General features: G+C 45.9%; 1 protein-coding gene and 1 long non-coding RNA gene across 2 annotated transcripts in view; one reads left to right on the top strand and one right to left on the bottom strand.

Moving 5' to 3' along the window:
• Nucleotides 1–11,302, bottom strand: part of ENTPD2 (ectonucleoside triphosphate diphosphohydrolase 2) — a 50,671-nt gene extending 39,369 nt beyond the window's left edge. Inside the window, exon 1 of the mRNA XM_072125459.1 lies at nt 11,143–11,302. Coding sequence (XP_071981560.1) covers nt 11,143–11,259 — 117 coding nt within the window. The 5' untranslated portion in view covers nt 11,260–11,302. The remainder of the gene's footprint in view (nt 1–11,142) is intronic.
• Nucleotides 1–26,139, top strand: part of LOC140077881 (uncharacterized) — a 65,265-nt gene that overhangs the window by 37,757 nt on the left and 1,369 nt on the right. The gene's annotated exons all lie outside the window — the stretch shown is intronic.

Raw genomic sequence — 26,139 nt, 5'->3', positions numbered from 1 at the left:
GGCGGTCCTTTTTACCGCGCCGGTAGAATGCCGACGAGTTATTGAGTTAGAAATGGGGAGGTGCCTGATCCTGGATGTCCTCATGAAGGGACAAGAACTGCGCCTAATTAACATCTATGGTCCCCAGTCCAAGTGGGACAGGAAGTGTCTCTTTATGAGGATCAAGCCCTACCTTTTTACAAGTCGGCAGGTGGTCTTTGGAGGGGACTTCAATGCTGTCACGAGGTCCCAGGATAGGGGAGGTTCCAGAGACAAGCTGACTTATGATAGCGTCGCTCTTAATAGCATAGCTAGTGAGGCTCGCCTGGTGGATGTCCACATCCGGCACACCCCAGGCCACGCGGGGTTCACCTATTATAGGGGTAGCTGCAGGTCTAGAATAGACAGGTTTTATTTAAAGGAGGAAGCCATTTCTTCAGCAGTGTCCGTTGTTGAGGTGGAGTTCTCCGACCACTGTCTAATTTTGTTTTCTCTGAATGTTACAGAGACCCCCCGGATGGGAAGAGGCTACTGGAAGCTCAATTCGTCTCTCCTGGAAGAAGCAGAGATCAGACAATCCTTTGAGGACTTTCTTCAGAGCCAGGTACCATTGCTGGGCCTTTGTAGCAGTAAGTCAGAGTGGTGGGAGATGCTCAAGAAAAGGGTGGCGAGATTCTTCCGCCAGCTCTCGAGCCTCAGGAGCCTGGACAGGTACCGCCTGTATCAGGGCCTGAGGAGGAAACTCGAGCATCTCGTCTCGACTGGAGGTAGTCGTGAGGACATCTCCAGAGTGAAATCTTTGCTGAAGAGGTGTCAGTACGATAGACACGCATCTTTGGTTTTTGAGAGGGATTACGGGAAATACCGCTCGCCCGACCCTTACAGAAACTGCAAGATGTCAGTGAATGGTAAAGTCGTCACAGGACTGGTTGACAGTACGGGATCCCTGAAAAGGTCCAGATCAGGGATTCTGGAGGTCGTCAGATCCTTCTACTCGCACCTCTTGGGCAGGAAGGATCTAGATCGGGATGTGATATCGGCTTTTCTGGCTGAAACTGTCCCTGAGCCAGGAGTAGACCCCTCTCTTGATGTTTTGACAGAGATGATCAGGGAAGAGGAAGTCAGCCTGGCGATTGAAGGGCTCGCCCTCAAGAAATCGCCAGGTCCGGATGGCTTAACATCTGAGTTCTATAAGACATTTAAGGACGCCTTGGTTCCCCTCTTGACTGAGGTATTCAATGAGTGTCTTTCCTCGGGCGCTCTGCCGAAGTCAATGAGGAGGTCTGCCCTGATCATTCTGTCAAAGGGTAAGGACCAATCTCGTATTGAGAACTGGCGTCCCATAGCGCTTCTCAATACGGACAGAAAGGTTTTGGCAAAGGTGCTGTTTAATCGGCTGGTGCAGTTTGCGCCCCGGCTCCTTTCGGGGACCCAGCACTGCTCTGTTCCAGGCCGCAGTACATTTAGTGCTGTGCTTTGTGTTCGGGAGGCAGTGGAGCAGGGCAGGGCTGGTAACTGGAAGGGGTACTTGCTGTCCTTGGATCAGGCAAAAGCGTTTGATCGGGTTGACCACGAGTACCTCTGGTCTGTCCTTCTGAGGTATGGCCTGCCGGGGGAGTTTGTCAATTGGCTGAAAGTTTTGTATGCAGGGGCAGAGAGTTTCCCGCTTGTGAACGGTTGGATTGGCCGCTCTTTTGAGGTCGGGTCTGGTGTTCGCCAGGGTTGTCCTCTGAGCCCACTTTTATACGTGTTCGCGATTGACCCATTCCTTAGGAGGGTTGATCGTGGGCCGTTGGTGGGAGTCGGGATGGACCAGGCGGCACCGGAAGCCACTCTAAGGGTGGTAGCGTACGCTGATGATGTCACCGTTTTTGTGTCCTCGAGAGGGGAGGCGCAATGGGTGATGTCAGAGGTTGACCGCTACTCAGAGGCTTCTGGGTCCAAGATCAACCGGGATAAGTGTGAGAGTCTCTGGCTGGGAGAGGGGGATCCAGGCTTTGATCTCCCGGACACTCTTCCAGGGCCCCAAGACTCTGCCAAAGTTCTCGGCATCGAATTTGGCCAGGGGGATTACCCCATGCAAAACTGGGATGGCAGGCTTAAGATCGCCGCTCAGAGGGTGGACCAGTGGAAGGGTTGGTCTTTGACCCTCAGGGAAAGGGTGAACTTGATTAAAACTTACCTGCTCCCATTGCTGATATATCTGGGCAGTGTGTGCATGTTGCCAGAACCCCTCTGGACTCGGGTCTACAGTCTGTTCTTCCAGCTGTTATGGGGGAATAGGCTGAACCTAATCAAGAGGGAGGTTACTTACCGCACGAGGAGACAAGGAGGGTTGTGTATGGTCAACCCTGTGGTGTTCTTAGTGAATACCTTTCTTAAGATCAATGTAGCAAACCTCTGGAAAGAGAGGGCTCCTCCGTGGGTATACTCCTGCAGGGGATGGTTTCGGCCTTTCTTCCAGGAATGGGAGACAGGAGGGCGAGTGAAGGATCTCCGTACACCACATGGGCATCTTCCGGCTTACGCTACCCCGGTTCTGAAGGTGATTCGCCGGTGGGGTCTGGGAATGTGGGAGATCAGGACCATGTCGAGGAAACTCCTTGACAAAAGGGTTCTGTTGACCCATTTCCAGAAGCCTCTGGCCCTCAGGGATTGCCCAAGTCGGGATCTGGGGGTGGGTTTAGGTCTTTTGAATTCCATCAGGATCCCCTTGAAGTTTTGGGACTTGACTTGGCGCTGCTTCCATGGAAAGCTGTGTGTGAGGGACAATCTGAAGTGTAGGAGCTCTGAGGAAAGGGGTTGTCCCCGGGAGGAGTGCGGTGGTCTGCTGGAGAGCATGGACCACTTCCTGCTTCAGTGCCCCTATAACACAGAGGTGTACAACCGGGTGGGCGCTTCCATCCATTGGCCCGGGTTGGCCGGTCTCTCCTATGCGGAGTGGGCCTATGGAGCATTCAGAGGCCTGGGTGGCTGGGACCGCTGCACGTTATTCTTAGTCAGTCTAGTGGTCAGGTACCACACGTGGAACGCACAGTGCTTAGTATCGACGCAGCGTAAAATCCTCCCGGTGGATGAGGTGGTTAGGAACATTCTGGGTGACCTGGTGAAGGTGCGCTCTCTGGAGTATGAGAGGCTGGGCACGGGGAGGACCTCTCTCCTTTGGAGGGGGTTCTCCTTTAGTGTCCCTTAGCCTGTCATCTCCGTTCCTGGTGTTGGGGCTGATGCTGACACTGTAGATTTTTGTTTTGTATCTGAGCGTGTAGTGATGTAGGGCTTGCAGGCGCCGAACCTGGGCTTTATGTGGTTTGGTTTTGTTATGTTGATTTGTTTAATGTGTTTGTATCTTGTGTACAGTGTGTATATAGTTATATGTAGTTATAGTTCTTGTGTATATAGGCTGGTTGGTTTTGGGGTGTTGGTGTTAGGGTGTTAGGTTGGGAGGGGGGTGGACGGGACTTGGACTTTATGATCCTGGGCACTGGTCTGGACTATATAGCGCAAACTTTGGACGTTAGACCAGTGTCTGGGGGGAGGGGGTGATGGGCGTGGGATTTAGTTAGTTATATTTAATGTTTTTATTTCCTGTTTTATGTCTTTTTTTTGCTGTGTATTCTTTAGTTATTTATGGGAAAAAAAAAAAAAATGTGTATGTGTGTGTATGTATGTGTATATATATATATATGTGTGTGTGTATGTATGTATGTATAATAGTGAGTGCAGCTCTGGAGTATAATACAGGATGTAACTCAGGATCAGTACAGGATAAGTAATGTCATGTATGTACACAGTGACTGCACCAGCAGCAGAATAGTGAGTGCAGCTCTGGGATATAATACAGGATGTAACTCAGGATCAGTACAGGATAAGTAATGTCATGTATGTACACAGTGACTGCACCAGCAGCAGAATAGTGAGTGCAGCTCTGGGATATAATACAGGATGTAACTCAGGATCAGTACAGGATAAGTAATGTCATGTATGTACACAGTGACTGCACCAGCAGCAGAATAGTGAGTGCAGCTCTGGGGTATAATACAGGATGTAACTCAGGATCAGTACAGGATAAGTAATGTCATGTATGTACACAGTGACTGCACCAGCAGCAGAATAGTGAGTGCAGCTCTGGGGTATAATACAGGATGTAACTCAGGATCAGTACAGGATAAGTAATGTCATGTATGTACACAGTGACTGCTCCAGCAGCAGAATAGTGAGTGCAGCTCTGGGGTATAATACAGGATGTAACCCAGGATCAGTACAGGATAAGTAACTCACATAATACTGAAGTAGATATAGTTTACCCTGAATATTTTATAGGAAATGTAGTAATATTAGACATGTGAATGGATACCCTGTATTTGGCTGACACCCTTCCCCATCAGCAGGGCTGTAAGTTGTCATATATTTACGATTCAATGAAATTAATAGAAGTATTTTCCACGATATCAGCAGCGCCCTCTAGTGGCACCTTGTGAACACTGAATAATGAGTGAAAGGTGCAAGGTCACAACCAACATACAAGACGCCTATAGTGACCTATGACGGAGCATTTTCTGTCTGCACAAAATGATGAAATACTGGAGTGACAGGAATCTGGGCAAGTTATAATGTGTAAGAAACCTCAAAGGCATAAAACATGACAAGCCTCTTACCATGTAACACGCGGTTAAAGTTCAGCAGGTGAAAGGACTAGTACAATACATCAGTAGTGTAAGGGAAAAGCCCCCTAAAACTTTTAACATCTCTGTGCCCGACTACCAGCTTCAGGGAGGGGGAGGGGAGGTTATAGCAAAGGGACATGAGCCCATGGCACCAGGTTTGTATATGGCTATTATTTGGGCACAGTATTGTACATCAGGCTGTATCTGCAGGCTGCAGCCATCCTCAGTGCAGGGAGATAGTAATAAGGCAAAGGGGCTTATAGAGGCGTCCGGCTGGATCATCCGCCAGCAGCCTGGAAACCTGGCATCTGCCAATACAATAACAATCCCAATGTTCTCCAATTATTGTGTTATTTCTGCTAGAGAACAATGGAGAGTGCAGCGGCCAGACCTGGCAAGGCCGACGTCAGGGCACAAGGTAGCAATGGTTACTACAAGGCCGGGGGACACCAAGGATCCATCTAAAGCCCAATTCAAATTTTAATAATAGTCAGTGTTGTAGGGGAATTTGTTTTTGTGGCCATCTGTGAGTATTTTTTGGTGGTAACCAAGCAGATTAAAAACATTCTAGCAAATTTACAGGGTTTTTTTTTACAGCACGGTGTCTCAGTGGTTAGCACTACAGCCTTGCAGCGCTGGGGTTCTGGGTTCAAGTCCCAGGATCAACATCTGCAAAGAGTTTGTATGTTCTGTCCGTGTTTGCGTGGGTTTCCTCCGGGTCCTCTGGTTTCCTCCCACACTCCAAAACATACTGTCCCCCCCCATGGGGACAGGAACCGATTTGGCAAGTGCTGTGCAGCGCTGCGTAATCTGTGTGCGCTATATAAATAAAGGAATTATTATTACTGCATAGACTTGGACAAAGCAGCACAATATTAGCAGAGACTGGTTCAATAGAGACATCTCATCGTATTGGAAGACATAGTCACCCGTCATCTCATAATGGGGGAGAGATTTTATGAAATATCACAGGTCAAAGATACTGTCGCGATGGTTCTCTTATGGTTAATATTCTGTGTGCTGCTTCACTAGTCCCCCCTGTGGAGACAGTAAATGGATGATCATATACTTTTAAGGGCTATAAATATAAATAGTTCCTTGTTTTTGGATTGGGGGGGGGGGGGGGTGTTAACACCCAGCAGCACCCCCACAGATCAGCTGTTCCCAGCAGTCAATGCACAGATCCCTGTAAGATGGCAGCTGTTCAGCCTGCCCCCACATATCTCTGCCGCCTCAGTAGAGGGATTGGAAGACGTTTCTGACTTCGTCGGTGCCTTATGTCCCCCACAAACAAACGCACGGGGCATTTTGCAGCCCAACTACTTCAGCATGTACCGGTGGTGGGGTCAGGAGACCCTCCATACATACTAGATGTGCTGAGATCAGCTTTTTAGGTTCACATTGTGGCCATCTATTCCGCAGACTCTGCTCTGTCCATTACCTCCCATTACGCACACACAGCTACTCTATAGAGGTAATCCTATAATGGGGACCCCCTCACCTCCATAGAAGCTTCTGTTAAACGATCCCATCTCTATGAATGGGTGGTAGACTCCGTCCCTCGTATAATTAGTCATTTCTGTATGGATTTTCTCTACGCCTAATGTAATTCCTGTGCGCCATTTCCAACATCGGCCGCAGCATTTCCCCGAAACACTTTAAAAGGATCATATAGCCCCTGGTGTTTCCCGGATGCGGCACAGGAGAGAGTTGTGATGAGATTTTACAGTCTCTGTAGGATTCCCTGCACTATTTTTGGATTAGATTACAGAACAAGATTGAAGAAGAAAGTCAGACTCCACTTATACATCGCATCAATGTACGCGACGGCGGTATAAGGCCTCCGGAAAGTCTCCGAAGTGTATACAAATAGCACAGAGAGGAGAGAAAGCTACACACTTTGTGCATTTGTGGTTGTTGTAGATGAGTCATGCAAATCAACCCCGCCCCCAGTGCACTTGTCCCGCCCCCAGTGCACTTACAGGTGAATCATTATCTCTCTATTACAAGGAAATATCTTGGATCCTATTAAAGACCCCTGCACAGCGCTTTTAGGGTTCCTTCACAACGTACAATTGCACCAGTTCCCTTTAATGCTGCAGCCTTTACTTTACCTTACAAAAGTACTCGATTCTCCCGAAATTTAACCGAAGGCTGTGACCAGAGAGTAAACACGGAAGACCGTCATGTCATATTTATCTTATAGGAATGTCCAACTTGCGGAAAATGAGAAAATGAAATTCTCTGGAGGGTTTCTTGGCTCAATATGCTCTGAAAACTGGAGGAAAGCCACAGAATAACACCTCCTCGTACAACTGGGAGGAATGCAGCTGCCTCCAGCGCGACCATGACCTGAGGATACCTCCGAGGCTGGGGAGGAATCGCCCCTGGACATGTGGAGGGACAACACTAACCGGACTAACAGATTAATAATAAGACCTCAGTCATTCCATCTCTATGGGGCCGCCGCTGCCTCCCCTCCCGGTGACACTGGAGAATCCAAACTATCTCTCTGTTTATTCCCATCACATCCCAACCTTATATGAAGATGTCAGACTGTTTATAAAGGATCTCAGCCCTGATATACAGCATGGACTTGCTATATATAATGACCCCCCACATCGCACCAGGGCTATTATGACAGGGGAGCATGTATACAAGTAGCACAGGGGGCCCAGTAAGTATTTATTGTATCCTTAATAGGAATCACCGCTCCCCTTACCCCATTTGTAGAACTGAGGGCGCGTCTCTTCCGGAGCCTGGTGTCATATAGAAAACAAGTCCCTGGGCAACAGCAGAGTCGTGTAGCTCCTGCTATACTATCATAATTTCTGCCTTCTAAGTATTTAATAATAAGCTACCACAATGCTGCCATATGGTGCCCATAGCAGAAGCCTTTCAGGAAACACCACCATAACCTCCAGATAATACTGAATACACATCACATCAGAGTATTGTGGAGCAACCAGTTATCCATCTAACTCCAACATGGCTGAATATTCTTCCCAATTCCACTTTGGTTGCCCTATGGATGTGGCCATGATGCTCATCTCCTATACACAGGATAGGGGATAACAGGTTGATCCTGTTAGGGCCTCCAAGATCACAGCAATGGGACCTTCAGAAATCAGGAGAATGGGGGCCCTGTACTTACTAATGGAGGAGTGTCCTGTTGTATGGTAGTGTGGGAAATTACTGATCACAGCGCTGGGGTATCTCCAGCACTCAGATACTGAATGGGAATGTCAGAGATAGCCCATTAACCCATTGCATACAACATAACCATAAGGGAGAACATTGAGTGGGGGGGGGGGGTAGCCAAACACCCTCATGATTGGTGGGGGTTCCAATAGTCGGAATCTCATCAATCAGCTTTACCACTGGATTCTAACTATTAAACATTCACACTTGTAGGTAACACTCAGCAGCATGAATATTGGCATATGTTTATTAGGATCTTTTCTCCAGTAGTTTACTTAACTTTTATGATGATTTAAATTAGGGTGCGTCACCAGAGCCCCTCCGAGCTGCGGGGCTCTGGCTATTACACGGCCATGAAGCACTTGTAATCTTCCTCCCTGCCCTGTGCTGGACTCTCACAGCAGCGGGGAACAGGGGGGCAGGTTACAAGTGCTCCGAGGGGGGCTACAGGAAAGGTCCTAATGATTCCCGCTGCAGCCTGGACAGTTAATAAAGTTAGAATCCAGAGCTCGATTTCCTTTACATAAGAGGTCCTCATAGGGGGAAGCGATGGATACATTCAGCCCATGGATTCTCTCGTTTAGAGGTTCCCTCAGCAATTCATGTCCAACTTCTTGGGGTATGGAAACATTTTAACATGTAGGTAAAGACTGAAGCCCTTCTGTTTGCAATGGTAGTCAGTGACCATACACACATCCCTGGCTCCACTGCAAAAATATACATTGGATTTTCTCTAAAATATGTTATGGCAGTGTGAACAAGCCCATAGAGGAAAACATTCAAGTTCCTAGTGGTCTGCTCATACATCTGCTGAGCGGTGGAAGGGTAGGTCTAACATCTTATCCTGGAAGGGGGTGATCTGCAGAACTACTTACCGGATATCTCTGGGTCGGGATGAGATTCCATATTCCTGTGTTTTCCCATGGGTGCAGGATTGGAGGAATATTTAGTGAGCATGATTGATGTCCACCTATGGATCCTAGACAGCCACCATTGTAGTCCCAGATGACTTTAGCTCCAGATGTTGAATGGCTAAACACTCTGAATAGAACACCGTCCCCCCCCATTTCCTGCCATTGTAGGAGGTTTATAAACTGCAGGGCCCAGGGGGTCCGAAGGACAGAGGAGCACTATAGCAGGACGCTGCGGTGCTACTCCTTACTGTACAGGGGATTCCCCATTCATAGCATTCCAGCACAAATAAACCACTACAAGTACTGTCATGTTTACTATGTCCTCAGCCTCCGACCCCTTGTCCTTAGGGACCCACCAAGGTAACGGAAAGAACAATTACTTACCAGTGACAGGGTCAAAAAGATCTAGATATCCCTAAAATCAATTAAAGAGGGGGGCGGGGGCTTCAAACAAAGTGGAGGAACTCCAAAACCAGAGACAATGGAATCTCCAAGGAAAGGAATCAACCAAAATGTTACAGTAACCAGTTAAACAGTAACATCTTATAATGGGTCATGTGATGCCCGAATTATTCAGATGCGGCTACAACTAACCAACATATAATGGATATTTGGCGCACAGTATATAAGGGACCTCAGATTAAAATGGAAAGAGACTTGAGGCAAAGAGAACCTGTAGGAGAAAGTCAAGGAGGAGCTTGTACAACTATGTGCTACTCGCCACCAGGAGATACTATCAGCAACACATAATACCCATCATATACAGTAAGTGACCCTAAATGACTGAGCAGCTGCTTATGGCACATATCCAACAATCCAACACACAGCAAACACAACAACCAAAAGTCTGTGGTCTGTACTGCAGGTCTGATCAGCCTCTCCTGTGGCTTCCCACCCAGAGCCCCCCTACAGTAGATGGCTAATCCCTGGCAACTTAGTGCTAGGCCCCCTGCCTATGACAACTGAGCAGCCCACCACTATCTACTACATATAGGGGGTCATTTATCTTAGCCTGATGCTTCTTTTTTGGTTGTACTTTAGAGACTTTTTGAGCACAAATTTTTACGCCTTTTTCCAGCAGGTCGCTGGGGTCTTCCTGTAGCAGTTTCCTGGTTTGCACCTAATTTGTCTTTGCACCTTATTTAACATTGATTTACGCCTTTATGGGTGCAAATAATTACGCAATAACACGCCAGTCCTGACCATGCGTAGGAAAGGCAATAGTAGAATTTGCACAACCAAATTGAGCATTTTATAAAATTTGCACCTAGTAGGCTCAAAAATACCTGCATTTGACAAAGAGCCAAAATGACAAAGACAAATGAGGTGCAAAAAATACTCAGAGAAGGGGGAAATAAGATAAATGACCCCCATAATCTATGCAGATTTTAGATGATTCGTCATAAAGGAACACAACAGAAGTGGAGACTATCAGCACAGACCAGTCAGTTATCTCTGGTCATCTGTGAAGTTCAGATATTTGCACTGGTCTGATAAGGGGAGGAGGTCTCCATTATACAGGGGTAGAGGTGGAACTTGATGCTGGTGTGCACCCCTCCTCCTCTTCATCTTGGGTCCAAACACTTTATGGGCCACACCCTCTGTAGCCCCTCGAATTTACAGGGGTTAACTCTATAGTCGTGAATACATAGAGATGAGATAACAGCACATCATATGAGTACATGCACAGTCCAGGCTATATAAACAGACAACTTTCCACAGGAATATTACTGTTTAGCTTATACATCTGGATGCTACAATGTATCTATGCATCTCTAGACAGTACTCTGGGAGGTCCACACATCTCTTAAAGCCATTGCTGGAAGTAAATTCTATCAATCTGGAGCCACCAGGGACTGTCTAGAGCAGATACAATTGTAACGGACCTCCAGCTGTATAATGTAAATAATAGAAACACAAGTTTCTATTCACAGACAACAAGCAATGATCTGGAAAGCAGTGAGGAAACGACAAGGAAAGTATTAATTGCCTAACAGTGTAATATACAACAATGACGCTGTTTATACAAGAATAGGCGAGCTCCTAAATGGCCTCACAGGTTCTGGGAGGGTCATGGCCTTGGGGTAGGCTCAGGTGGGTGCAGGAATAATGCATATAACTAAAGTTGCCAAACCGGCATAATTATATAACATATTGCACCTAGTGGTTGTGGCAACTTCATGTATTACCAGATCATGCTGCTAGCAAGTCATTGTCAGGGCATGCTGGCACCTGTAGTCCTCCGCCCTGGTATACATGGGGAAGCCTCCCATATGTGGTCACACATGTTGCCTCCTGGAGATCAGCACCTCACTGACACTTTGCATTGCTATAAGGAATTCCAAGCTGCTGTGTCAGAGCCTCCTGGCCATGCACTCACTTACCTTGTATTTGGGGGGCTCATTGATGTCCTTTGCAGGCAGGGACAGCAGCAGAATCCCTATTACCCCAATGAGGCAGAGGACAATGGGTAAGAGCACAGCTAGCAGCTTCTTGGCCATCTCTAACAGCTGTGAGCTCAGGCTGGTCCCTGCAGCTCTTACAAGGAGCAGGAGGTGGGAGGAGGAAAAGCAGCAGACAGACTGGGGCTTACAGGCTATTGGGTGGGAAGGTGCACAAGGTGGAAGGAGGCTGAGTGAGGGGTGTAGTGCAGGACAATGCACAGCGATATACAGAACATCACATGTTACATAGTACAACACATCAAAACTGTATGCACATCATGGATACATAGAGTGCACAGTAACAACATATACACAACATAATGAACAAGTGTATAGTACAGCATATACACAACATAAAGAACATGTGCAACATACAACATATACACAACATAAAGAACATGTGCATCATACAACATATACACAACATAAAGAACATGTGCAACATACAACATATACACAACATAATGAACAAGTGTATAGTACAGCATATACACAACATAAAGAACATGTGCAACATACAACATATACACAACATAAAGAACATGTGCATCATACAACCTATACACAACATAAAGAACGTGTGTAACATACAACATATACACAACATAATGAACAAGTGTATAGTACAGCATATACACAACATAAAGAACATGTGCAACATACAACATATACACAACATAAAGAACATGTGCATCATACAACCTATACACAACATAAAGAACATGTGCAACATACAACCTATACACAACATAAAGAACATGTGCATCATACAACATATACACAACATAAAGAGCATGTGCATCATACAACATATACACAACATAAATAACATGTGCAACATACAACATATACACAACATAAAGAGCGTGTGTAACATACAACCTATACACAACATAAAGAACATGTGCATCATACAACATGCACACAACATAAAGAACATGTGCAACATACAACCTATACACAACATAAAGAACATGTGCATCATACAACCTATACACAACATAAAGAACTTGTGCATCATACAACATACACACAACATAAAGAGCATGTGCAACATACAACATACACACAACATAATGAACATGTGCAACATACAACCTATACACAACATAAAGAACATGTGCAACATACAACATATACACAACATAAAGAGCATGTGCAACATACAACATACACATAACATAATGAACATGTGCAACATACAACCTATACACAACATAAAGAACATGTGCAACATACAACATTAACACAACATAAAGAGCATGTGCAACATACAACATACACATAACATAATGAACACGTGCAACATACAACCTATACACAACATAAAGAACATGTGCAACATACAACATATACACAACATAAAGAACATGTGCAACATACAACATATACACAACCTAAAGAACATGTGCAACATACAACATACACGACATAAAGAACATGTGCAACATACAACCTATACACAACATAAAGAACATGTGCAACATACAACATATACACAACATAAAAAACATGTGCATCATACAACCTATACAAAACATAAAGAACATGTGCAACATACAACATATACACAACCTAAAGAACATGTGCAACATACAACATACACACAACATAAAGAACATGTGCAACATACAACATACACACAACATAAATAACATGTGCAACATACAACCTATACACAACATAAAGAACATGTGCATCATACAACCTATACACAACATAAAGAACATGTGTAACATACAACATACACACAACATAAAGAGCATGTGCATCATACAACATATACACAACATAAAGAACATGTGTAACATACAACATACACACAACATAAAGAACATGTGCAACATACAACATATACACAACATAAAGAGCAGGTGCAACATACAACATATACACAACATAAAGAACATGTGTATCATACAACATACACACAACATAAAGAACATGTGCAACATACAACATATACACAACATAAAGAACATGTGCAACTTACAACATATACACAACATAAAGAGCGTGTGTAACATACAACCTATACACAACATAAAGAACATGTGTAACATACAACATACACAACATAAAGAGCATGTGCATCATACAACATATACACAACATAAAGAGCATGTGCATCATACAACATATACACAACATAAAGAACATGTGTAACATACAACATACACACAACATAAAGAACATGTGCATCATACAACATATACACAACATAAAGAGCGTGTGTAACATACAACCTATACACAACATAAAGAACATGTGCATCATACAACATATACACAACATAAAGAACATGTGCAACATACAACATACACAACATAAAGAACATGTGTAACATACAACATACACACAACATAAAGAACATGTGCAACATACAACATATACACAACATAAAGAGCGTGTGTAACATACAACCTATACACAACATAAAGAGCATGTGCATCATACAACATATACACAACATAAAGAACGTGTGCAACATACAACATACACAACATAAAGAACATGTGTAACATACAACATACACACAACATAAAGAACATGTGCAACATACAACATATACACAACATAAAGAGCGTGTGCAACATACAACATATACACAACATAAAGAACATGTGCAACATACAACCTATACACAACATAAAGAACATGTGCAACATACAACCTATACACAACATAAAGAACATGTGTAACATACAACATACACAACATAAAGAACATGTGTAACATACAACCTATACACAACATAAAGAACATGTGCAACATACAAAATACACACAACATAAAGAACATGTGCAACATACAACATATACACAACATAAAGAACATGTGTAACATACAACCTATACACAACATAAAGAACATGTGCAACATACAAAATACACACAACATAAAGAGCAGGTGCATCATACTACATATACACAACATAAAGAACATGTGTAACATACAACATACACAACATAAAGAACATGTGTAACATACAACATACACACAACATAAAGAACATGTGTAACATACAAAATACACACAACATAAAGAACATGTGTAACTTACAACCTATACACAACATAAAGAACATGTGCATCATACAACCTATACACAACATAAAGAACATGTGTAACATACAACATATACACAACATAAAGAACATGTGCAACATACAACATATACACAACATAAAGAACATGTGTAACATACAACATTTACACAACATAAAGAGCGTGTGTAACATACAACATATACACAACATAAAGAGCAGGTGCATCATACAACATATACACAACATAAAGAACGTGTGCAACATACAACATACACAACATAAAGAACATGTGTAACATACAACATACACAACATAAAGAACATGTGCAACATACAACATACACACAACATAAAGAACATGTGTAACATACAACATATACACAACATAAAGAACATGTGTAACATACAACATATACACAACATAAAATGTGCAACATACAACATACACACAACATAAATAACATGTGCAACATACAACATACACACAACATAAGTACTCCAAAAACCTAAAATTGCGACCTAAAATTTGGCGCAGTGAACTAGACCAACTACTATTTGTTGTATGACTCGCCAGCATTTATCATTCAGCATCAGACACAGGGCTACATGTAATGTGCATGTGCTGTATGTACAATGGTATTTCTCAGCCTCAGCCCAGTCCCCCCTCAGCATCTCCCAGCACAATCATAAGCAAATGTGCTGAGCTCTTCTCATATTCCACCGATGATGCCAGAAGTGCAATCACTAATAGTGGAATACAATCCTGACATAAGAGAAGGTTAGTCACACACTCTCCCGCCGCCTACAATCCCCACTTAGGCCGGCTGCCCACAAGCGGGTGTGAGAGAAAAACACTCTGGCCCAGATGCATCACTGTTTGCACCAGAATATGTGGAGCTTGCACATGTATTTATCAAGTGTTTGTGCCACTTTATGTCACAGATGCTTTTTGTCAGACACTTTAGAAAACTGTGCACCCAAAGGGGAGTGCTGGTGCTGAGTCTGAATTTGTGCCACATTTATTACTGAGCTGCACCACAATTCTGCATCATGAAGGAAAGTACCAAGAAAAACAAGGTGTAACTGTGTCCCATCCTGAAAACAGAGCGGATTTACGGATTTAAGAGCCTGCAACACAATTGGATTATCTGCACATGAGTGAGGACTCTGCACGGAGGGAGATTGCACCAGTTTTCATATATCTGGACCTCTGTGTGCTGGAGCAATTTCTTCTACGCCACAAATGTGGCCCTGAAATAATTGCAAATGTTATTGTTAGCACTTGCCATTATTTTCACCTCTACGCCAGGGAGTGCGTGGAGGGGCGTGGCTGGAGGGGTAGAGGGTCGGCAAGGAGGCGGTCCTGTCCCGCACTGGCACACTAGAGCCCAAAGCCTCTTGATGGATCCGGCTGCGCCGGAGGGTCGTCAGGGCTATTGTGCGCTGCTGCATGATAAATACCGCCCTATGTCAATGGACTGAACCAACATGCTGAGCCCGGTCCAGTCAGTTTCTCCACAGGTCGTCTTTCTCTGACCGCACTCGCTCGTGGACAACTGGCCAAACTACCAAACTATAGGTTTATCTCATTATCATTTATCCTGTGATCGGTGGGGGTCCAACACCTGGCACCCCATCAGTCAGATGGTTACACTTCTGTCCGCAGTATAGCAGCTGTAGTCCTAATTCTCATTTACTTCAAAGGGCACGTGTGTGATGCCAGGAGTCCCTGCCGCCCCATGGGATCATGGTCTCCAATTGTAATCGTACTTTCAGAGTGAGTCCACGCGTTCAGTTTTTCAGATGCCGTTTTTGTAGTCAAAAGCGGGTGTCAATCCCAATGGGTGGAAACATATCATGGAGAGAAGCTGCTCCTCCTCTTTTTTTCACTCCACTCCTGGTTTGGAAGTCAAAAACTGCATCTGAAAAACTGACCGTGTGAACGCACCCCGAGTGCCAGGGACTTCTAGCTCCGTAGGTGACTTTGATGGCTCCCTGCCTAATAAATATGGCCATATTAATCTGATAATTAATAAGGATGACACATTATAATCTCACGTCTGGCAGAGTTAGTTAAAGTGGGGCAATAACATTGTGTGCTGTGATGACGGCATTAATTATGATGGGGGTGGATGGCGGCATTATTACACTGTAAATAGGTGGCAGCATTCTTTATACTGGGAATGTTGACCATAACGGGATATTAAATGGAGTAATTGATCAATAATAACCTGGGAAGTCAAAATTGCCCAATAATTTGATGAAATTAGCATGTTTTGTTATGGGCGGGGCATGCAGTACTGTGGGCGGGGACGTGGGTTTGTGATGGCTGCCTGCACTCCCCGGTCACTGATGATTGCCCCCCATCTGACGAGCCGATAAAGCTCAGTTCTACAATGTCTCTTTTTATAGACCTCCTGGTGTGAAATATTCAGCGATCCGGAGGTGTGAAGTGTCAGATATGTGACATCTGTTTCGTTAATTACTTAATTGCAGGTCATGTGACACACACCCTGAATTGTTATATTCGGGTTGTATAACTGGTAAACTGAAGAGTTTGTCTACAGGAGAAGGACTCGGCCTTCTACCGGACAATGTGCCACACCCTGGGGTGTAATCGGAGGGGGTGCAACTGGGCCCCAGAGGCTTAGGGGGCCCATAAGGTGTCACATTCCCATATGAGAAGTCTAGTACTATAATCCATACATTATAATCAGGGCCTGGCACTGGGGCCCGTCAGCTACAATTACCCCACTGGCCACATCTGTCTATAGCGCTGTGATACCACACAGAACCAGTGGACAGCCACGTCCATCTAATACTGGACCTCACTATGAAGCTGCAGGTTTTAGGTATTTTGAAGCAGATATAAACATTGCAGAACAGGAAGTTTTCTTATCTTCATTTTTGCAAGCAGATTCTGTAATATCAACAAGAATAACCTCATTCTTGTCCTGGCAATAACGGGGCTTATTTACTAAGGCTTTGTGCCGCCATTTTTTTCAGACTGAGCCCGTTCTTTAATGTTAAGACGTCTTGCACAGGTATTTAAGAAGTGTCTGCGCTAGGATTTTGGGGCACGCGACCCTTTTTGTGGTGCATCTGCGCTGCTTCCATGCAACACAAATCTGGGGGCGGCCCGCCGTATAGTCTGAATGATTCGGACCAAGCGCGGGATTTAACTTTCAAATTGTGTTGCAAGCCCAAGCACTTAGATGCACCACATAAAAAGATGGTGAACTCTGTCGGACCTGAGCGGGGAAGCGACACATGCAGGATATCGGGTGCAGGATCTTAGTGACTCCCTGCACAGCGCATTATACACGGACAATGCACTTACATGCACCAGGAAGAAGAAGGTGAACTCCGGGGACCTGAGCGGGGAAGCGACACATGCAGGATATCGGGCGCAGGATCTTAGTGACTCCCCGCACAGCGCATTATACACGGACAATGCACTTACATGCACCAGGAAGAAGAAGGTGAACTCCAGGGACCTGAGCGGGGAAGCGACACATGCAGGATATCGGGTGCACGATCTTAGTGACTCTCCGCACATCGCATTATACATGGACAATGCACTTACATGCACCAGGAAGAAGAAGGTGAACTCCAGGGACCTGAGCGGGGAAGCGACACATGCAGGATATCGGGCGCACGATCTTAGTGACTCCCTGCACAGCGCATTATACACGGACAATGCACTTACATGCACCAGGAAGAAGAAGGTGACCTCCGGGGACCTGAGCGGGGAAGCGACACATGCAGGATATCGGGTGCAGGATCTTAGTGACTCCCCGCACAGCGCATTATACACGGACAATGCACTTACATGCACCAGGAAGAAGAAGGTGAACTCCGGGGGACCTGAGCGGGGAAGTGACACATGCAGAATATCGGGCGCAGGATCTTAGTGACTCCCCGCACAGCGCATTATACACGGACAATGCACTTTGTGTGAACTCTGGGGACCGGGTAAGTAAATGTGCCCCAACGTGCTAATAGGGCATCCTGCTGTAATCGCGGATGGGGACCCAGTAGAAAGCGTTCATTACACCCATAGAGGGTACATTACATTAACATTGCATCTTGTAAATGCAAATGTTAACAGTAATGTAATTAGGTAAATTTCCTCGGCTGTTGTATTGCGTTTCCAAATACAAACGCCACATGTGAGCGCAGGGTGAGAGGTATATGCTCAAGTAGACCAATATCTCCCCCGTGTAAATGATCATGTATGTCGTCTCAGTATAATTTCTCATGCACACAGCAGTATTTGGGGGACTCTGAGCTATTGTGACCAGCTGGCAGCTCCCCTATAGTGCACGGTCACAGTGTGGTCAGGCACGTGTACCATGAACGAGACCAGCACCGCACAATGGCGAGTGGTGATTTGTGGTCCGTAGTGCACACCCGGTCGTGCTCCTAATCCCCTGTCAACTACTGTAGTAGCTCAATATCAGTATGAATAGACTCGAATATTAGAACTATAGGTGACACTGGGTGACATATTTGCATATGCTTACTGATGCATTTACTGTGATCAATATCACACTTACATACCGGAGTAGGGAGATACACTTAGCGGTGCAAGAAGAGAGCTGATAATTAGATTATGGAGCTATTACAGTGTACATACCATATTCATATGAATAATTAATATTTCCTCCTATATAGAATTGTTTGATGACACAACATTGCCGTCACATGGCCCAGAGGCCACAGGACAGAAGAAGACAAAGTAATCGCCCAACCTCAGCCCTCCCAGTACTGGTCTCCCCAGTGCCCTCATAGTGATAATGTCCTTTTTCTCCACGCAAACACGGAGAGGACAGACAAATTCTTTGCAGATGTTGACCCTGGGACTTGAACCCAGGTCCCCAGCGCTGCAAGGCTGTAATGCTAACCACTGGGCCACCGTGCTGCAAGGCTGTAATGCTAACCACTGAGCCACGGTGCTCCAACTTTATTTCCCTGTTGGTATTTGACACCATCATAAAAAGGTGGTAAAAGTGTAGCCTTCGTTTATCCCTTTAGGGGGCAGTTTTTGTAATCATAAATCTACAACGTCTCCAATTGTAACCGTCTACGATGCAGATAACTTTTCTAGGACCATTGTTTAGTTGGTCAGTGTCCCAAAAACTTCATCTCCCCCTCATATAATGTCCTCTCATTTCCTCCTCAAACTGTTGTCCCTCATCTCCCCCTCATATTGTGGCCTCCCATCTCCCCTCATATTGTGTCCTCTCATCTCCTCCTCATATTGTGCCCCCTCTCATCTCCTCCTCATATTGTGGCCTCTCATCTCCCCCTCATATTGTGGCCCTTCTCATCTCCCCTCATATTGTGTCCTCTCATCTCCTCCTCATATTGTGGCCTCTCATCTCCCCCTCATATTGTGTCCCCTCATCTCCCCCTCATATTGTGTCCCCTCATCTCCCCTCATATTGTGGCCTCTCATCTCCCCTCATATTGTGTCCCCTCATATTGTGGCCTCTCATCTCCCCCTCATATTGTGTCCCCTCATCTCCCCTCATATTGTGGCCTCTCATCTTCCCCTCATATTGTGACCTCTCATCTCCCCCTCATATTGTGTCCTCTCATCTCCTCCTCATATTGTGACCTCTCATCTCCCCCTCATATTGTGTCCCCTCATCTCCCCTCATATTGTTGCCTCTCAGCTCCTCCTCATATTGTGGCCTCTCATCTCCCCCTCATATTGTGTCCTCTCATCTCCTCCTCATATTGTGACCTCTCATCTCCCCCTCATATTGTGTCCCCTCATCTCCCCTCATATTGTGGCCTCTCATCTCCCCCTCATATTGTGACCTCTCATCTCCCCCTCATATTGTGACCTCTCATCTCCCCCTCATATTGTGTCCCCTCATCTCCCCTCATATTGTGTGCTCTCATCTCCTCCTCATATTGTGACCTCTCATCTCCCCCTCATATTGTGTCCTCTCATCTCCTCCTCATAGTGTGTCCCCTCATCTCCCCTCATATTGTGTCCTCTCATCTCCTCCTCATATTGTGTCCTCTCATCTCCTCCTCATATTGTGTCCCCTCATCTCCCCTCATATTGTGTCCTCTCATCTCCTCCTCATATTGTGACCTCTCATCTCCCCCTCATATTGTGTCCCCTCATCTCCTCCTCATATTGTGACCTCTCATCTCCCCCTCATATTGTGTCCTCTCATCTCCTCCTCATATTGTGGCCTCTCATCTCCTCCTCATATTGTGGCCTCTCATCTCCCCTCATATTGTGGCCTCTCATCTCCCCCTCATATTGTGTCCTCTCACCTCCCCCTCATATTGTGGCCTCTCAACTCCTCCTCATATTGTGGCCTCTCATCTCCCCCTCATATTGTGGCCTCTCATCTCCCCCTCATATAGTGGCCTCTCATCTCCCCTCATATTGTGTCCTCTCACCTCCCCCTCATATTGTGGCCTCTCATCTCCTCCTCATATTGTGGCCTCTCATCTCCTTCTCATATTGTGGCCTCTCATCTCCCCCTCATATTGTGGCCTCCTCTCACCTCCCCCTCATATCGTGGCCCCTCTCATCTCCCCCTCATATTGTGTCCTCTCATCTCCTCCTCATATTGTGGCCTCTCATCTCCCCCTCATATTGTGTCCTCTCATCTCCTCCTCATATTGTGGCCTCTCATTTCCTCCTCATATTGTGGCCTCTCATCTCCCCCTCATATTGTGACCTCTCATCTCCCCCTCATATTGTGGCCTCCTCTCACCTCCCCCTCATATCGTGGCCCCTCTCATCTCCCCCTCATATTGTGTCCTCTCACCTCCCCCTCATATTGTGGCCCCTCTCATCTCCCCCTCATATTGTGGCCCCTCTCATCTCCCCCTCATATTGTGTCCTCTCATCTCCCCCTCATATTGTGACCTCTCATCTCCCCCTCATATCGTGGCCCCTCTCATCTCCCCCTCATATTGTGGCATTGTCTCTCCCTTACCCCTAAAATTGTGGACCTCTCTTATATCCCCCTATATTGTGGGCCAGTCCGACCCTGCGTGCACTTGTGTGACATAACATGGCCAGGGATATAACGACCCGTGCACCTGTGTGACATCACATGACCCGGGATATAACGAGCCTTGCACCTATGTGACATCACATGACCAGGGATATAACGAGCTGTGCACCTGTGTGACATCTCATGACCAGGGATATAACGAGCCATGCACCTGTGTGACATCACATGACCAGGGATATAACGAGCCGTGCACCTGTGTGACATCACATGACCCGGGATATAACGAGCCGTGCACCTGTGTGACATCACATGACCAGGGATATATAATGACCGTGCACCTGTGTGACATCACATGACCAGGGATATATAATGAGCCGTGCACCTGTGTGACATCCCATGACCGGGGATATATGAGCCGTGCACCTGTGTGACATCCCATGACCAGGGATATATGAGCCGTGCACCTGTGTGACATCACATGACCAGGGATATAACGAGCCGTGCACCTGTGTGACATCACATGACCAGGGATATAACGAGCCGTGCACCTGTGTGACATCACATGACCAGGGATATATAACGAGCCGTGCACCTGTGTGACATCACATGACCAGGGATATAACGAGCCGTTCACCTGTGTGACATCACATGACCGGGGATATAACGAGCCGTGCACCTGTGGGACATCACATGACCAGGGATATATAACGAGCCGTGCACCTGTGGGACATCACATGACCAGGTATATAACGAGCCGTGCACCTGTGTGACATCACATGACCGGGGATATAACGAGCCGTGCACCTGTGTGACATCACATGACCAGGGATATATAACGAGCCGTGCACCTGTGTGACATCACATGACCAGGGATATAACGAGCCGTGCACCTGTGTGACATCACATGACCAGGGATATAACAAGCCGTGCACCTGTGTGACATCACATGACAAGGGACCAGTTTTTCTCCACATGATGTAAATGAAGCTTCCTCTAGAATGATAGTATACAGAGATCTAGAACTTGGAGGAATCGATTGAAAGTATATTGAAAAATATACACAAACAATATCAATTACTTGCAGAAAGTGGACAACCCCTTTAAGTCACAATTATCAGATAACTTTATTAACAGTTATGTTTTATTGTGGTTAATGGGTTTCAGTGCCTCTACTGGCCATCAGGGTTCTGAGATAATAAGTGGACCCAATCACACTTTGGTCCCTGGTTATGTCAGAGTATATCTGACAGGTTCCCTCCATTGTAGCATTACACTGAGGCTGCGTGGATTCTCCAGGTCAGATATACTTGTACTGTCGCTGTGTCTCTATGACGGGCTGCATAACACATTATAAGCCGCCTGCATGGGTGGTCTGGCCCTTTAATTAGCTTGATCTAGAAATATGATTAATTTCACCTTTTTGATCATTTTTTTAGTCTATTCTGGTGCGTTTGTGGTCCTGGCTTTCCTGCAGGCAGTGATATGTCTTTTGTGGTCTGTAATATGTGCAGTCACAGCGCAGTAAGAAATGCCTAATGGGGGAACACAATTAGTACAACAAATGTCTTGTTGTGTCGCTCAGAGGGCGGCTCTGCCCGGCTGCGTTCTTGGGGCGTCCCCTCCGCCTCCTCTGATAATGATATGTTGTCTGCAGTCCGGACTTTGTTGGGCACCATCTATAGAGGGGCGGAGGGGCTGTTATCGACTTCATAGCCCCCGGCCCCTGGCTTCCGGGTTACTCTCTTCTGCAGTGTTTCTCCTTATGGCTCTCACCTCTCATCAGGAGACCATGGAAAAAAATATGCAAGAATTATTGTGTGTATATTTGGAGCCCTGATTTTCACAGATGTCTGTGACAATTGACAAGGAGTTGTCGGTGCCAAGACTTTCTATTATTGGTTGCAGACCTTTTCAGTTTTTGGCTTGTGTTTACAGTCAGTCTCCCAAATAAGCACAGGCGGATTAATACTGCCCTGGACCCTGGGGTGTAGGAATATTATCTGGAAGCACTTCATACATATATGGTACTAGAATCAGCTTCTTAGGGGATGGAGGACGTGTCCCTTCTGCTGCTTTTATTTTGAGGTTTCAGAACCTTTTCAGAACCTTCAAATGTCCAGAAATTACTCTGGTGTATTGAGAGCAGGAACAGATAAAGAAGGAAGGTTCTTCTTAGTATAAAATTTAGTGGGTGGTTCCAGTGGCTATGGGCCCCCTTGAGAGCTTGGGCCCCGGACAACCGCCCAACACTGGACACTTTGCTAAGTGCGTACATGGCGGCGCTATGATAAGGGGTTTCAGAGGTGTCCGGCCTTACACCCTGAGATTGGTTAGGATTCGAAGGCTCCGGATGTGTGTCTGTACTTCATGATGACGCAGTGGTCCTTTCCTTTCGTCTCTTCCTCTGCGTTTGCCGCACACAGCCGAATCGGTGCCTGCTGGTTTTTCACTGGGGGTCACTGCCGTTACTACAGTGCCTGTAAGTGCCACCAGGAGCGCTCCATTTGTGGCGGCTCCCAATGTGCCTTGCATTGCCAGTCCTCTGCCAGATCACAGAGGACTCCAGTGTGTGTGCTACAGATACTCTCACTGTGGTACCCCAGTAAAAAGGTGACCACCTGAATTAGAACAGATTTTTTGTTTAGTTTTTTTCACCGATTTTCATCTCGTTCTTCTCCTTTTTGATTGTAATCTTCAGTATGAGAGGACCCGGAGGTGGCTCTCAAGAAGGTGTCAAAGGAGGTGGCCTGTTCTAGGAGCTCCCGTTCCAAACCATCCTGGTCTCACCTTTGGGTGAAGGAACCTGCTCTGTCTCGTCTTATCCACCTCCTCTGGTATCTCCATGTTTCCTCGATCAATTATTGTATTGTTAAGGGAATCACTGCTGTGTCATAGGTTTCTTAGGACAGAGCGGTTTCCTTGGTCCGTTCCACAGGGCGCGTTCACACGTTCCGCTATCGTCGCGTTCATAACGCGACGCTAGCGCACAGTGGGCGGGGCTCGGGCCGATCGCATATGCGTTTCCCGAGAAACGCATGCGATTAATAACCCAATCGCATGCGTTTCTCTGGAAAGGCATATGCGATCGCCCAAAACTCCGCCCCCTGTGCGTTATGAATGCGGCGCTAGCGGAACGTGTGAACGCGCCCTCAGGGTTTACATTCTGCATCCCACCAATACATGAGGCTTCACCTGATGGGTGGCCATGGGCTGTTCTATTCCCTGTTCTTACCTCTTACGTTTTTCGGAACACTTTTGGATTTAAGGGTCCATTTTGAGTCAGATTGTTCTGCCCAGCGGATGTCTTGCATGTAAATAATACAAGACACTGGGTGCTGGTTACTGATCACATGTGTTTCCATAGAAATGTATATGCCATTGGGCCGTGTCACACCCCTATGTTTCTAAACTGAGCCAAAGTGCTAACGTGTGAACATCAATGAGATGTTCTAAAGTAGAAGAAACGTGCAACAGCAACAATGTAATACATGACGTGTAAGACGTGACCGGTCAAGAGGGAACGCGCTTCGCTACTGCTATGTGGTGTCACCAGGGAGTAGCACGCCAATCATCAAAAATCTTATGTGGTGCACACGTATTTCATACTTATCACGATGGTCTTGTACTGAGGCGTTGAGATTATTGCAGTGATTGTGGTTTTCCGTCTTCCTGCTGATGACTTAGTGGAGGGAGTAGATTTTACTCCCTCATGTTCTGTAACGTGTTCTTACAGCAGGTGCAGAAGTTTGTACCCGCCAAGTGATGCCCATGAGCCGCTCCCTATCCTGCACCTATCCCTTGCCTATCCCTTGCCTATCCCGCTCCTATCCCGCACCTATCCCACACCTATCCCGCTCCTATCCTGCACCTATCCCTTGCCTATCCCGCACCTATCCCGCACCTATCCCTTTCGACTGTGGACGTTTCTCATCTACCCCACAAGCTGAGAGTTACAAGTCCTACCCGGCTGGACCTCACGTTGAGGGATTTGTTTCTGGATACTTACAATGGCCATGAATGGGGCGAATTATTTCTCTAGCCTGGAGCTTGTGTTTTGTTTTTTCTATAAATGATGTAGGGTTTTTATTATTTTTAAATGTACCGTATATAGAAACAAGAACAAGGTGTTGAAAGGACATATTCGCCTCCAAGGCATAGCATGACAAACATAATATGCATAAAACATCAGTCTCAAAGTAAATATGCAAAGAAATAGCGGCCCGGCAAACAGAGGGTATAAAAGCTAGCGAAATAGAGAGAGAGAGTGGGGGAGGGGAAACAGGAAGCTAGAAGCAGCTCAGTCTCTTCATAGATGTTTCGAGCCTCCATGGTTTTGGTGCAGTTTTATCGCCTGTAACAGTTGACCCCCTGACTGGTTTTCCAAAGGCTGGAGTCGTAATATTTTTATGTTGTTTCCTAAATTTAGGGTCTGCTCCTGGTCAAGCTCCTGGCTAACCTTGTTTTGGTCAAATTTGCCAACCTCTTCTTCTCCACTTACGACCCCAGGCCTGGACTGGCTGCAGGTGCTGCCCCTGGTGGTCTTGATCTGCCACAGCTAGCGGCAATCACCAATGTCTCGGGCTTTGTGCGCTCTATGGAAGGTTTTGTGATCCATCACTTACATCACTCCTTCTAGTTGTCTGATGGGGTAATGATATCAGCCTGGATACTCTGCTTCCCGATCTCCAGGATGGCACTGAGGGGTCCTGTATATATAAGCTCCGGGGGATCAGAGTCAGGATAACTCAGCATTGGTGGGTTATCCTAAGCCAGGGTTGTTTATTTAGGTACCGCTCGTTCTTTGTACACATCTGAGATTTGGTTATTTATGGCAGGATATCCAAACTTTTTTGAGTTTATAATAAATGCTGTGGACAACCCGTCAGCATCTTAC

This window comes from Engystomops pustulosus, chromosome 9 (genome assembly GCF_040894005.1).
Source record: "Engystomops pustulosus chromosome 9, aEngPut4.maternal, whole genome shotgun sequence".
NCBI lineage: Eukaryota > Metazoa > Chordata > Amphibia > Anura > Leptodactylidae > Engystomops > Engystomops pustulosus.
The sequence above is the reverse complement of the archived record's forward strand: the minus strand, read 5'-3'. Positions and strand labels throughout refer to the sequence as shown.